The sequence below is a fragment of the Bombus pascuorum genome, chromosome 2 (genome assembly GCF_905332965.1).
Source record: "Bombus pascuorum chromosome 2, iyBomPasc1.1, whole genome shotgun sequence".
NCBI classification, from domain to species: Eukaryota; Metazoa; Arthropoda; class Insecta; order Hymenoptera; family Apidae; genus Bombus; species Bombus pascuorum.
In genome coordinates this window covers 8818039-8833935 of record NC_083489.1, presented here as the reverse complement: position 1 = coordinate 8833935, position 15897 = coordinate 8818039, and the positions used below count along the sequence as shown (strand labels likewise).

At 47.0% G+C, this 15897-nt stretch overlaps 1 protein-coding gene across 2 annotated transcripts in view; it reads right to left on the bottom strand.

The window, feature by feature from the left end:
- LOC132904538 (homeobox protein caupolican-like) overlaps positions 1 to 15897 on the bottom strand; it is a 75778-nt gene that overhangs the window by 47901 nt on the left and 11980 nt on the right. Inside the window, exon 1 of one of the 2 annotated variants that reach the window (XM_060955141.1) lies at positions 5533 to 6334. The exons of the other annotated variant lie outside the window; for it this stretch is intronic. Coding sequence (XP_060811124.1) covers positions 5533 to 5580 — 48 coding nt within the window. The 5' untranslated portion in view covers positions 5581 to 6334. Of the gene's footprint in view, positions 1 to 5532; positions 6335 to 15897 lie in introns of those variants that run through there. 2 annotated transcript variants of the gene reach the window in all.

The window sequence follows — 15897 nt, the reverse complement described above, 5'->3', positions numbered from 1 at the left end:
AAAGAGAGCAAAGGGGGAAAGGGAGACACGAGAAGAGCGTAGGCCACGATCATGAAAACTGATATTACGGAGATATCGAGCGCTTCCGTGTTCAGGGCCGTAATTATACGGCGAACGCGAATGTATCCATTGCGCCATGCGCGTTATTGCCATTACGCTCTCGCGGACGTAACTTTGCAAACAGATGCTTGACCGTTGATATCGAAATCGCGCGATGCGCTCTGTTGCAAACGGCGGGGACGTTAGCGATAGCGAGGATAGAGGGCTCTCTCTCTCTCTCTCTCTGCTCGATTCGACTCGGCTCACGAGTCGAATGCGATCGTAAATTTAGCGGTGCGCGGGACCGATCGACGTCGCTCATTAGACGCAAGAGACCAGGGTATCCGCGTTCTCGTTGTAGGAGCATGATTTCTCGGATAGAATTCGAGCTGCTCTATACCTAGACGATAGTTTTCATTACTCTCGGCCAAGGGTATGCTCTATTTCGTTTACTCGATAGGCGTAAACGAGTGAATTTTGATTCCCTTTCTGTCTCTCGTAACGTGTACGTACACGTACGTAGACACACCGATGATTGGTCGTTCGGTAAGAAAAACATTTCATGGAAATCGTTTTGTCGAACTTAATCATCGACTTACAGGTGGAGCGTGTATCTACGCGTGTAATATATACTTGTATACGTACTTACATATTACGAAAGAAAATACGATTTTCGCTATGGTAGAACGTCGTTCCGTTTTCGTTGAGCGGTTTAATTAATGCATACTCATCGGTGTCTTGTTAACAAGCAGCACTGTAAGAACAGTGGTACTAATAACTTTGTTACTAATTATTCGCCGAACGAAAAAGTAATTACCGTCGTTACGCGGCCGCGCATAATCGGCGAACAGATGTTCCCGCGTAGAAAGTCGACCTGTCCGACATGTTTTACGGCCGCTGACAAATAACGGAAGAATCGCGATCGATGCGTTGTTGGCGAACTTAACGAGCCACGGCCAATTGCCGTTTCTCATTACGCGTTAACAAACGAATTCTTAAACCGTGCCTGCGAACCGTGCGCCCTCAACCTTTTCCCCCACCACTGTCCCAACTGTTTCTCTCTCTTTCTTTCTTTCTTTCTCCCTCCCTCATTCTCTCGTTCCTACATGATTATTCAATTTTTCCAGTAAATACACATTGCGTTGCATTCTTGATTTCTGAACAACTTTTGCAACACCGCATCGACTACCAACGCTGAGTCGTTTCATAACAAGTATCGTTACTTCTTTGACGGTGAATTAATTAATATCATTAGGCTGTTAACCCGTGACCCCAGTCAAAGACGTAACCGACGTAGATGTAGCGCTTAAGAGACGCGTACATGCGAGACAAGTGCATGCCAGTATATCATTAACGTTATATTAGGTGAATTCGTGTTAACACCTTGCCCTACGCTACGCAACGCAGTCGTACAACATATTATAAAAATAGTTTTTTCCAAATACTCGCTTTAGTTTCTATTTATCTGTCTTTGTGCAGAACGTAATTCGTTACGATCGGTATTTCCTCTTCCTTCTCTTTTTTTTTGTTTTTTTTTCCCAACAACCGTGACTATTCGTCGAGGTTACTTTCTCGCTCGAAGCGAAATTCTAACCTATAACTGGATAAACACCGACGATAACTGCGAAATTAGAGGATTAACTTGTAAGATAATGGCAGACTACGAAAAAATTAGAAACAGAATGTTTCAAGTGTAAATACTTTTACAAACGTATGCTGTACTAGCGACCTGCAAAGTTTTCGCGCATAAACTTGGACATAACTTTCCCGTTAATTACACGGCCATCCATAAAACGAATCGAACGCATTCCGCGGCGAGAATTTCATTAGCATGTAACGCTGAAAATGCTGGAAAATTGAATGGAGACCGTGTAGCGTGCAGGCTAAATGGCCGCGCGGGAACCGCACCGAGATTAATCACTGCCGTTCAACGCCACGTTCGAATTTTTTACGTTAAACGGCATACGAAAACATACGCGAGCGAATCAGATAGATAGAGAGAGAGAGAGAGCGCGCGCGCGCAAGAGGGAGAGAGAGAGAGAAAGGGAGATAGGAGATAGACAGGGACTTCATAAAACAGTACATAACGCGCTCGTGGCAATATCCATCGGGTTCGTTTAATTAAAGGTGCCATTATAAGGCGCGTTCTTTCAATCTACCAACGATAAACGTAACCTTTCTCTCGCTCGTCTCGACACCCTTTGCAAAAGAAAAATTAAATGCCTCTGTCGTTTAACGCGGAGTAACGTTGACCCAAAGAAAGGAACGACAAAGAGGAAAGTAGTAAGGAAAGGGGAAGAAGAGGGCAAAGAGAAAACGGACGAAACAGGCGATATCACCACTGGATTCTCTACTTGTAGTAGATATATTAACTACCTAATCTGTAATCGCAAATTTTACGATTCTGCCTGGCGTAGCCGCGACCAGCCGCTATTATAAATTCACGTAAGTATGCTATAAACTCCAATTATCGTTACTCGCATTTCCGTAGAAATGATCCGCGTAAAATATTTATTATCCCGGACAACAGGAATCGCCGATGCGATCGTAAAGCATCCGAGGGATCTTGTAATCGTTTATATAAACGCAGCGAAGAGACGTATGCCGTTTCGACTATTCCACCGGTAGCAATTAAACCCGTCTGTTTTTTTTATCTTCGTTACACCGCTGGCTAGGCTCGAAGCTGTGCCTCGTTGCAGCCTGCACGCATGTAAACGCCCGGTAATTCGTCGATCGCGAATACGTTTAGATAGGGAACACGCGCAGTTACGAGAGAAGATAACCGACCAATTATTATCGTTGTTCCATATCGCGGCACGTATCGATATTCGAGAGCACCGATGACGCACTTGCGCCACTCTCTCGGAGACCAAATTAAAAAGTCCTCTCCTCGCCTGATCGTTAAAACGACGAAAATATATGTACAGAAGGTAGAAAATTATCTAACACGAGTTATAATCCAGGAAGAAGAAACTGCAAGTTGCAGCAAGTGGCTGGTTAAGCAGTTTATTCATGAATTTCCCACCTCTCTAAATACAGCAGCGTAATTAGCTGATTTACCGAGGACATACCTCAAAAATCTACGCTAATTGCTAACTTCCATGGACTGAACGAATTAATCTTCTCATACATATAAAATATAGCATACATATACATGCGTGAACGTACGGGAAATAAACGACGAAGGAAAGCAATGTTTCACCGCCACGAGTACAATTCCAATAATACTCCAACAGTACGACAAACAAGATCGACGGTCGGCTCACGGCGAAATGACGATTTCAATGCGCCTTTAATGGCGTTTACTTCGGCTGAAGTTCGCGCGCACCGGTTCAACCGTCGGTTCAGCCGAGGAACAAAAGGGGCCGCGTCCCCTTTATCATCGAGTTAATCAAAACGAAGGAAAGCCCGAGCTTTAAAGCGTGGCAGCTCGCGGGCCGCGGTTAAAAGGAACAATGCGAGAGTCGATTCTCGACTCTCTCTTCGGCCGATGCAACTCGCACCTTTTTCGCGAGCCCATGCGGGTAACACGGGACTACCCGTATTATTATCTAACCTCGTCGCTGCACCTGCGCGTAAGCGCGTCGTTTTCGTCCGATGTTATTTCGTTTGAGAGCTCCTTCCTTTTTTCGGCTACAGGAAGATTACGCGCCTGCGCAGATCGCAACGCCACCCCGTACCACGCACCGCCGCGTCGCACCGACGATCATCGTCCACCGATCCCGTAAATCAGAATTCAATTTTCCACCCTTGTCTCGATACGTCCATCCGATTGATTAACAGGTTAGAAAATCGGAACAGTAGGAAATTATTACGCTCAAGAACTCGATGGTGCGTTTAATTTATTAAAGGTTCCCTATAAATTAAAAAAAGAAAAAAAAAAATGTACAAAGTAAGACGTCGTTCTGCTAGTCGATTGTATCGAAAATTGTTACGGACGAGTCTCTTTTATGGTCGTTACGGCGTTGTTAGGGGACATATAATTGGATTTGGAGATTACCAAGTTATTTACGAGTTAAATGTGAAGATACAACAAAGATAGAGTCAGAAATTAATTTGCCAGAATATACAATATTTGTACTTCATAAAGGATACTATATCATCGCTAATCATGTTTCAACATCCTATGTACTAAGGATTAGCTTAGAACATACGGTATACACCTGTTCACCGATAAGTGCACAATGATTACAGTTGTAATTTATTTTGACTCTTTTTGTCAGGCCTTTTTCTTGCATTTCTCTTCAAACTACCTTCCTCCAGCACTATTGCTTTGCAAATAGATATAAATACTAATAAGATTGAAGATAATTCTCCGTCGAGGTGTAAATAGATAAAAGCGAGAGTTCTATTTGTTTAGGATTTTACAGGACAACCGATCCTTGTCATTTTTCAATTACGTATATCCAAGGACAGGACTACGGGGTGCTTTCCCAATCTATCACGAAACTTTCGAGGTAATCTCCGAATACGAAAGTTTAATTATAACGATGCGATAGCATTTACAATTTGGTAATTCTTTGGACGATATTAATTCGTATTACGAAATTTCTATAAATCGGTTATTAATTGTATCACTGATACGTATTGAATACCTATACTTATAGAGAGGCCCAACGAGCATCGTAACTCGTGAGCGACGGCCGTCGCGTCGGTACACGTTTGTAAGGGACAGGTGTACTTATAGAGCACGACCGACATCGCGATTCACGAAACTTTACTCTTTGTTTGCTAACATCGATCGAAAACAATTTCTTTTCCTGCGACTGCCTGGCGCGCCTTTCGAGCGTTAAAGGTTAAACGTTCTATCCGCGTAATCAAAATCGTTTAGACGTAAATTAGCTGAAATTTGGCGAGGAAAAATACGAGTTTCCCAGAAAGCGAACGACGAGTAAATTAATCGTAACACGTGCGTGATGCCGGAAAACAACTTTGTTACAGTCGACGCATAACGAGTATACGTAGACGGAAAAAAATTAAAATCTCAGCGTGAACGAGATCTCAAAAAGCAGCCTAACAAGGGAGTAACGTTTAATTACCGACTGTCGGTCTCACAATGCGTTCGCTTTCACGAAAAAAACAAGAACAGAAACGATCGTTCGCCGTGATTAGCAACGATTCTGAAATTGCTACCTGATAAAGGACCATCATTAGACGAATAATTGAGCTACGATTTTGCAGACAATGGAACGAACCCGTTACCCATACTACCGCCTCTGCATCGCCAACGATAATTATCTGCTATTCGCCGTGGATTTTTCTCGAAAACGCGGCCTGCTACATGCGAAAAATGCGCGACAATATTCAGGGCGATGTCATCTTGCGTCAAGATCGCGAACGACAACTTTCTATTCTCGGAAACTATTAGCCAACGAGACACCACTGAACACGACGCGTACAGTCGGACCGATACGAGTAAGAAACACCGAGTAATTGAAGGAAAAATCTGAGAGCATGGAAGCAAGGCGTATCGAATCGTAGTTTACGACTCACCTGGGACGCCGACGGATACGAGTATCCGAACTGCGCGTATACTGACATCTCGATTGGTTTCGACGATCAGTTCTCTCTATATGTGTTTTCTTTTTTTTTCTCTCGATGTCTCTCTGGTCGACTAACGGAGAGAATTAGGTCACAACCGCACCTGCACGCACTACTACACTCTCTCACTAAGTCAGTACTACTTTCGGCGACGCCGCGAACGCCACGAATATAGGAACGAATGGAGCAGCAATGGTGAACGATCGCGATATCTCGCGAACGGTGATTGCCATCAGGGTGTTTTTCGGTCGTGATCGAGGAATCCGACTGGCGACCACATGTCGAGACTGGCGTTCCCCGTGGTTTGGTCAGGAAGACAACGTGCCAGCTCGAACCGCCGACGGACACTCGAAGATCCAACAGTTCCGAAAGTGTCCACAGGTGAATCCAGCCGTAGCAGGTCGCGAGCGAAGAACGAGGTTATCGCGGCACGATTCGACGTGGTGAAATCCGCACTAGCGAACGCGGGGATGCTGACTCTCGGGGAACGTTCGTTCCTCGCGGGTCGAACGCCGCGCGACACGTCACAACTGCGCGGGTCACGTTACCGCGAGAAGGAGATAACAGGAGTAGAAGAACGTAGTCGTATCGGCGCGTCGGGCGATGGGACGGACATTCGGACAGACGACGAAGCGTCACGAGCGATTAGTTATAGAGTTCGTTCGTTCGTTCGGTCCGTCCCCTGCTCTCACAGGGCACTCCAGTCTGCGACTGACTCGCGACTACTCACACCACTTCAGCGCCTTCCACTCCGCTCCGTCCCAGTTCCCCCTCTGGCGAGGAAAACCGAAAGCAACGGCTACCCCTACTCTCGTTACGTGGGACGTAGTCCTTACGGAACCGTCCAATCGCGTAGCTTCGTACAACCCCGCGGGCGTGTCACGTGGGATGATACGAGGCCCGTGGTTGGCCGAGCGTTTCGCGCGCGGGCGTCCTTTCGAATCGAACGTGCCCACGAGCGCGACGACGCCTTTTGCCCCACCCGCGAGAAACTACCGTGAAACGATCCCGCCGCCGCCGACGTCGCCGTCGCCGCTGCCACCACCGCCGCCGCCACCGCCGCCGCCGCCGTTCCCCCGCTAAGGCTCGACAAACGGCCACGGCGGAACAAGGAGAAACGAGTATGTTTACGCGAGTCTACTCTTGTCAACCCGACGGCGAGGGACTTAAATAAATCTGCTGGCCTCTCTCGCACCTTCTCTCTCTCTCTCTCCCTCTCTACTACTACCCAACTCCGTCATCCAACCTATCCACCCGCTCTGTCTTTCCTTATCCTCCGACTAGCCACCTTCTTCCGGCTTATATCGCGCCATTGTCCGGTTCGTGAAATCGCCGAGTACTACGATGCGTCGTGCAGCCTGTTTCCACGCTTCTCGAGCTCGGAAACTTTGTTACGTCTACGTGACACGAACGGTGAAACGTTCGGGTTACAAGGACACCCTCGGAGAGTTTTGCGCGTCGCATTCGCGACAATCGGTCGCGCGAGTACGTTTCGGCTAGAGTTGGAGTAACGTCCGTGACGAACAGCCGCGACGTGGAGGAACGATTCGAAGAATTCGGTTGGATCGACGCCGCCTCCAAGCACCTATGGTTTATAAATAAAAAAGTGGTGGTGGTGGTCGCGTCGAAGGCTCGAAGGCGACGAGTATCGCAGCTGCATGCTTAATGAACTTTGTTAAATTTTTTCGATCGTGCCGTACCGATCGCAACGACGAGGTGGAAGAAGAAGCGCGGCGAGAAATACGAGACTCGAATGTCTCCAAGATCATCGATCGGAAACATGGTTTGTAGAAACGTAGATAGAACATCTCGGAGAACGCGTATGAATGAAACAATAAAACAATAGAAGGTGTACGAACCGCATTCATTAGATGCCTATCATCGCTTTCCAGCATACTATTACATTTAGGAAACGAGTTTCTTGATTTCGCGTGGATTATTTACTAAACAGCTAGTTTTTTTTCTTTTTTTCTTTTTTCGAATTTACCGTTGAAATCTCGTTCATTAAATCTTTCCAGCAAGGATTAATGGGCTCGCGCGTTATTATGGGTTACTTTCACGGGAGATACCTGGCATCTGCTGTTTGAAATAACCGTAACGTCGGTTATCTCTATTCAATTTCTAGAAATTATTCCTTCCGAAATAGCAGCTATATAATTTCTAAGTTTCTAATAAACCTGTATTATTCCACCTGTATTGTAGCACGATTGGAATCGTGTTGCTCGTCGAAAGATTTTCTTTCGTAATACACGAGCCACTTAAAAGAATCGGGACGTTTTCTCGAACGACAAAGTTGCCCGATCCCGGCAATTATTTCGGGCAGCGCATAAATCTCTCCGCTCTGAATCGAGCCGAATATTCCGAGCGAAACGCGACGTTCGTTCGGCGCAGAGATTTCACGGACTCGGTGCGTCGTCGGAAGGATTAGCCACGGGGATCGCATTTAGAATAATTTCACGGGTTATTAGACAGTAGCCGAGACTGTTACCTGCGAAGAGGTATTTACTCGGCAAATTAGAGCGTCTTAGATTATCGAGTAACATCGAAAGACTGGCGTTTAGAATGGCGCGCGATAATAAGTTTGGAAGGGGTGGTGGTTTCGTGCGGTCGTGCAAATGGTCGCGTTTTCCTCGCTATCATGCTTGGTCGGTCATGTGTCTTATTCGTGTCAATGCAAGCCACGCGGCGGACGATTTTCCGCGACGTTGCCTCGAGCAATTTGCTAGCCGGCATGCCACGTACACATTCTGCACGGGGACGCGTGAAGCGTTCCGACAGCCTTCTTCTTGCACGCCAGAAATCGTATCGGCGGTTTATCGCGCGAGAAACGCTCCGTGCACTGGAAAGATACGCGGCGATTTATAAGGGAACGAAAAAGATGGAAGCGTGCTGTGGAACGTGGAATATCGGAAGAGGAAATATGGAGAAACGCGATACAGCCGAGCGAAGAGTGGAAAAAGTAGCGGTTGCTATTGGGAACGCAAGATTCAATGCCGCTAATAGGATTAGCTGACAGGTCGACGAGGTTCTTAGGAGATAAGGATCCTTCCAAGGACCTTCCAGTACCTGAATACCTGTTGGGACCGTTCAAGAGAAAAACAACCATGAGAGAGGAGTTATAGGCTTCTCGAATGATTTATTGCGCTGCGTAAACCTAGTGACCTGCCGATCACGCCCCCTCGACCAACAGTCGCCAGTACAATGTGCTCTTTTTTGGAAAATCTTGTCCCGGTCTACGACTCGTCTCGTGTCACGACTTTCCTTATTGTGACAGAGTCATTGTGACCCGTCAAAACCACAATAATAACCCGTTTAATCCTGTTTCACCTTCGTTCGAACGTACACTTTTGTTTACCGTTTCGGCGGTAAACGAAGCCTCGCCCGGTCCGTGTCTTCTTGTTTGAGCGGCAAATATTTTGCCGTCTTCGTCGGGACGCGAGCAAGCTTCGAAGCTTCTAGCGACGATCGTCGGAGAATACGAGGCTTTCGTACAACGAAACTTGGTCGAGATGAAGTCGTCGCGATTTCTAAGTAGAAATTCTAGGGAACGCGAGAAAGACGAACAAAGCGATTCGCGTGAAACACCGATAGTTACTTTACGTAGGAATCGGTTCTTAGGTCAAAGTAAGCTTCAGTCCCCTAACCATTAATCTTTGACGTTTAATTGGACGAAATTTTATCGTACCTTATACGCGTAGCAGCGCGATGGTGGCCAACAGAACGAGAAGGCATCGATATTTTATAGTAGCTGGAACACCGCCGTTCGCGATCGTACATCGGCGAGTGCTTCTGTTAAGTAACGCTTAAATATCCCGCAGCGTAGTTAACGCCGCTTAAAGACGCATTGTAAATCTCGACGCGGGGAGTATACGGGGGCCAGTTGCAGCGTCGTTTCATGTTTACAGCCGTCAAGTTTTTCAAATGTGATAAGGCTTTTGAGTGGAAGGTAGGCGAGGGTAACGTGGCGAGTCCTATCTCCCTGGCCAGTGTGTCCACTACTTGTTTGCAGGTCGAGTAAAAGTTAAACGGCCGTGTCGGGGCAGGCTGTCTCTAGCGATAAGACCGCTTAATAAGGCAGCAAACCATCCACCTTCCTTACTACTCGTTCGTCTCACCCGTTTCTCCTTCGTCTCTTTCTTTGTTCCACCCTCGACCCAGTTAGCTAAGACCTTCTCCTCTCTCTCTCTTATCTTTCTTTTCATTGCCAGGTTTCTTGTAATTCGTTACTCTCCCTTGCGAGAGCGTTTGTTCGGGTCCCGGCCTTCACGAGGCAAACATTTCAACTACCTAATTCAAGGTGAAACGCAAGGGAAATGGAGAAACGCGGGAACTTGTGTAGCCCGTAAACCGTCCTGCTAAATTATTATACGCAGCAAACTCGTGCTTCCTCGTCAAACTCGTTCGAACGGCTAACCAAGATCTCTTCTCGATTCGGTAGAATTTCAAAGCAGCGCAGCGTCTGTCCGTCTTTGATCGCTACGACGATTCAAGAACAAGGAAATGCGTTTATGAAATGCGTTGCTTCGACTCGTGTATCGTTGGCTAGGCTTCTCTAGCCTGGTGCCGCGATCACAAAGCTGGGTGCAATCCGAACGCCGTAAAACGGTGCGATATTCACACCGTAGGATAAAACAAAAGGCTGCTGCGCGGGTATCCGAAGGTGGACGGTAAAAATCGAAAGAGGGGAGCTAATAAGGGAGGTCCAGACTGCCCTGGCGCCTTTGGTGCACCTTCGAGGGGCACTGCAGTTTTATTGGCCGGTGTGTCCTTGTTCCTCGTCGTCGTCCTCCTCCTCCTTTTCTTCTTCTTCTTCTTCTTCTTCTTCTTCTTCCTCCTCTCTGTACTGCTCCTCTGCGGCGACTTCGTCTTCCTCCACGGCACTCGGTATGGCCGACCAGTATGTTGCCGTAAAAAAGCCGGTCTCCCCTTGTCTGTCCTCCTCCTCTCACCTTCCCCGTCCTCCTGTACAGTGGAACGACGAACGAACGAACGACCAACGAAATGTCAACCGTAAACCTCGCGAGGCAACACTAATTAACCCGACCGAAATAAACTGCGCCGTTCAGCCGCGCTCTCTTGCCTTCTCCTTCACCCTGGCCCTTTTCTCCTTCTTTCCTTCCTCTGCCCTGGCCGGGCTTTATACCGTGCGCCTAGCGCAACCTCAAAAAGAATCCCAAACTGTTGGCCAGCGAACGCCGCGTCGCTTACAATTCGAACGGAAGAATTTTCACCCACCCTGTTTTTCACCCTGTGCTGCTGCACCGTGGAAAAAATTCAGGGGGGTAGAATAGCCAACGATCCTGCCGTACATTCTACAAGACGGACATTAAGGACGTAACGATCGATTCTTTCGAGTTACAAGGCGTGTTACGGTGGAAGGCAACGTAGATTTGAAAGAGCGGAACTAGCACACGATTCCAACTTCCTCGATGTATTCTCGATGGACGAAGAGTAACGGGGTGAGAGGAGAAGAGAAACGAGCGTTCGATTCGGAGGAAATAAATCGAGGCTTTTTCTCTCGGCGTACGACCAGGAACTGGCGTTTTCGGCCAAAATGCTTCTCTCCCTTCTTCTCTTTTTCTCTCCGCTGGCTTCTCTCCGTAGATCTTGGCCGAAACAGTCGAAACCACGGGGTTTCGCCTATACCGCCCGCTGCCACGCATTTCCATTTTACCCCCCAGACGAGGGGCGTCGTGATACCTCCTTATACTTTATGCGGAGACACCTACATCGACGCCCACATCTCCGAACTTTATTTATAAACAAAGAGGACAGTCGATACCTCCGGAGATTGCAGAGACATCTCCCTCCGGTGTCTTCTCTAGCTGGTAGGAAACGATTTCCTAGAAGCAGCTTCTCGAGAAGCACGCTCGTCGCTCGAAAAATAGTCGACTCAGCCATTCAGCTTCACCTCCTCGGCTTGATGAAGGATCGATCGACCCTCCAGCCGGCAACAATTTTTCTTTCCGCTAATTAGTCGTATACGCGACAGTATTTCAATCGAGTGGAAATGTTTCGAGCGTCACGAATGTTGCGTAGTTTAAACCGTTCAGAAGTTACACCGATCCACTCTCTAATAAATTGCAAGAGTAGACAAGCAACAGTCGTATAAATATTATTTGTCAAAATTTCCCTCGAAATTTACCATTATTTATGTAATACTTCTTTGCGACCAGCGATCTTATGGATGTGAATAATTCGTGTTCCGAGAATAATTAAATTCAGAGTCTATGGAAAACGATATTGATCAGTGTGGTTTCTGCGAGACACTCAAATAGCTAACAAAGAGAGGCTACGTTTTTCAGGAAACCAACCAGTATGGACACGGTTGGATGTTGTACAATCAGAAAAATCACGAGTAAGCATCTCTTACTTGCTTGGAAGAAACTTTCTTTCACGTGGATATTGCACAAACGACGAAGGTATATATTACGATGTTTTTAATACAAAACACGGAATCATAACAAAAAAATTGGAAATGCTCTATTCGAGTTGTCGATCGATAAACCGACGTGCAAGCAATTAAATGATTTTGCAACGAGCTGGCTTTGCTATCCGTCGTTTCATCGGGGCTCCACTCCGTTTCAATTCCGTTGGAAGAACAAACGCGTCGATGTTTTCGTAACAAAAGCGGCGCGATTCCGTTGGTTGGTCTGACGCAACGCGAAAATATTGTCCGACTGTGTCGACTAATTGCCGGGTTGCTTTCATAACTGCACGTTTTACAAATATGCGTGCACACACGGCCCCCCCTTCCTCCGTTCACGATCCCGTCTCGCGTTCATTGTGCCACGAGACTCGCGATACGCACGCTACCGTTCTTCGAACACTCGCGTGAAACGACTGCAACGATTCTAGCGTGCGCAGAAAACGCGAGAACGGGAAACGGGAAACAGAGACAGCGAAGAATAGGCGAGGAGGATGGCGGATGATGGTAAAAAATAAAGAGCAACGCTAACGAAGCATATGTTTCAACGATATCGCGATCGCCGCCTCATCGCTGTCCTATTAGAAATTATTTGTAACGATTAGCGTCGCTGTGCTATTATACGACTATTGGACGATCGATATCTGTGAAAGTGTCGGGAAAAGTTGAGGAGCGTCGTTATCGAGGTTGATGTGTTTGATTATTCTTCGTTGGGGGCTGAGAGAACGTATAGGGTTGTCGTTGTTCATTATCGAAGACCGGATACAACAGATTTTGGATATCGTGTCCTTTATACGAACAAGACGATGGCGCGTCAATGTGATTTTTTGTAAATCCTGTTTTGCGCTTGGACAGGACTTGGTGCACGGATGCTGTCGCTTGCCGAAGCAGCGCGATTTATCCCTCGGTAAGAGAAAAACTATACGTACATGGTATACACGATATACAAGAGTCAGAAACTTCGCACCACAGTTTCAAAGATTTTTCCACCTCGGATAACTGCACTTCGTTTCCTTCGAGTCTAGGTGGTTTCGAGATCGCCAGAGCTGAAATTCTACAGGGTACATGCAGAGAAGCGCATCCTGGAGTTGGAGTACGGGCAATCGACGACAGGTTACGCGAAGCACGACACGAATAGCAGTTTCTCTGTTGGCCGTCAGCGAACGGTCGTTTTCTATCTACGATCAGGTGCAAAGCGTCGCATGAGCAGCGAGCACCACGATGTTACGTGCCCATAGAAAATGAATAGGTAATTATAACGCATCCATAATGCAGAGAGACAAGGTCGTGCGGTTGGACTGGAGAGACTCGGTTCTCGGAAAGGGCGCTCGCGAGTCGGCAACCTACGCGAGACCGGAGAGTCAAATCGCGGCCCTCGTTGAAATTCATTCGCGGCTCTCGTCTTTTTTGCCCGGCAAGCCTCCTTATCTCTGCCTCTTGTTTCACAGCCACTTCGCCCCAGGGTCGTATCTCAACGGAGAAACTCGAAGATCGCACCGGGCTTTTATAATTGGACTTTATTAGCCGTTCCGCTGATTAGAATCGCTGAACGTGTTTTTCAAACCGTCGAAGGATAATTTGTTCTTTTTGAAGGTGTCGACTCTACACGAAGATCCGTGTACTTAATTAATCATTCGTTAGCAGATTCGTAATTACTTATTATATCAATAAGGCATTTTTTTATTCCCGGATAAATCGTTACTGTCTCGCAGCGAGTGAAAACTCGAGGAATTCCAACGTCTTAATTATCCTTCAACGTTTGTAGGTAGTCCGACTATTATAAAAACCGACAAGCTTTTTCTACTCCGCGCAACGCTACAAGTAAGTATACACGAGCGAGGGTTACCGGAATTCTATCGCCGCTAATGCAACACGAGGAGTGGCGCTAAACTTTGCGGTACAAACATGAAATCGTTAAGTCGAGCCACGGATTTTTCCTCGCGGTACTTTAATACCGCGCGAGCATATTTTTCATGCAGCCAGCCATCCAACATCCAGGCTCGTGATTCACGTCGATAGGCGAACAGAGCCTAGAATTTTCCCTTTCCTTAATACCAAAGTTCTTTATCGGCTGGATAAGTGGTGCTAATTATAGTTATTACAATTAAGAACGGTGTTCGTGGCCGTAGCGAGGTTCTTATAACGGTGACCCGCGTCTTGCTCGTTGTAAACAGGCTGGGGTACGTGGACAGGGGTGCGGGGTAATGCGTACAGATAAAACGACCCGATATTCCGCCCTGTGAGAAAATATCTGGCGGCCATCAACAGGTAATTTCGACATTTTCGTTCTCTGGTCTGTTTGCGCCACGATTCCCATCGGTCTTTCCACCAGAAAACTCTTATCGAATTACGCCAATGCGCGTTGCTTTCGTCCATCGTGACATGGTCTCTGGATTTTACCTTTCGAGATGGACGACGCGATTATTTTTACCGTGGACGTCTGTTCGTGTATCGTCGGACCATATTCTGCGTTTTAACAGACCGATACACAGCGACGACAATTATAGTACACAGTGTGTATGCGAATAGACGATACGATATGAAAATATGCAACGAATGGATGCCGACTTTTATAATTGCAGTTTTACGTTGATTTTCTATCTTTAGGCCACAAATGCTTCCCTTATTCCGGTAGGTTAGGGTATAACGATTTTCCATGGATCGCACGAAGGGTTCGCGTGGTTCGCAACGAGCATGTGCTACAATGTAGCAGCGAGCGTACAGAAACGCGGCCTGGCCGCGTCGCCGCGAGGATAATGATCGACGGAAGTTTTCGTGCTAAAATATGCAGATCCAGCTGAAATTACCGGACGAGTAGCGCCTACTCGAGCGACCGCTAGCCAATACCGGCAATGTGCATCGTGTGCGTTTCGTTACACGAAACGACACGCGTACCTGTGCGTGTCGACGCAAACTCGAAATGCGAAGCGACGGCGCGGTGGTACGCTTCGCGATTCCTGGTCGACTATCTTCGTGATTATTACCGTGTATCGACGGCCGTGTTAATCCTACTTACTCTACTGCCTTACAATTACGAGTTAGAAAAATGTTATAAATTCCAAAGAACGTGGAGCGATTGCTGGGTCGACTGTACGGTGAAACTGCGTCGAAGCCTCGAACACGTACGTGTATTCGTTTAAACTGAAATTAAAGCGATCCTGTTCAATGTAAATATTACATGGAAACGATCTTAAAGAATTCGAGGAAACAAATGGATTCCAATTTCGTTCCAACGAAACGAATACTTCCGTTACCATAACAGAAGGTGCATAATTGAAACGTACCTACTTATTCGTCTTGTTATTTGTACGTCTGTGAATAGCCGGTATGCGGTTCGTAAGTGAAAATCGTCGGAGGGGAACAGCATCGAAGTCGAGGCTAACGTAACGTTCAGGTCACAGGAACTAATTAACTTCTTTACAAGGAACGACCATTACGTTCGACCGCGTTGAAACGATCTTGTCGAATGGAAGGAAATCGCGGAGATGTCACCGATGTAACAATCGGAATCGTTAAACCGCTATACCCAAGAATATTCTCGTCGACCGATGGAAGACCGGAAGTGACGTCATTATGGAAAATTCAGTGAATCACGGTAATGCCAGCGGCGATCCAATGCGAGGGATTTTTCTCGCGCCGCGTTTCACTTACTTATTCAGGTGCACGGAGCAATATTTCACCGGTCTCCGAACCGCGTAACCTCCGCGGTTATTAATCGTGGCAACATTAATAATCAGCTGCGCGGCGATAACTTAGGTTAAGCAGGGAGTTACGGTCTCCTGCTACCAGCCAGGCCTCCGTTTCCGCGTACATATCCGCCGATCGTTCGCGGACCGATATCATATATAATACGGATAGATGACATTTCTTCCACCGATATATCATGCGTA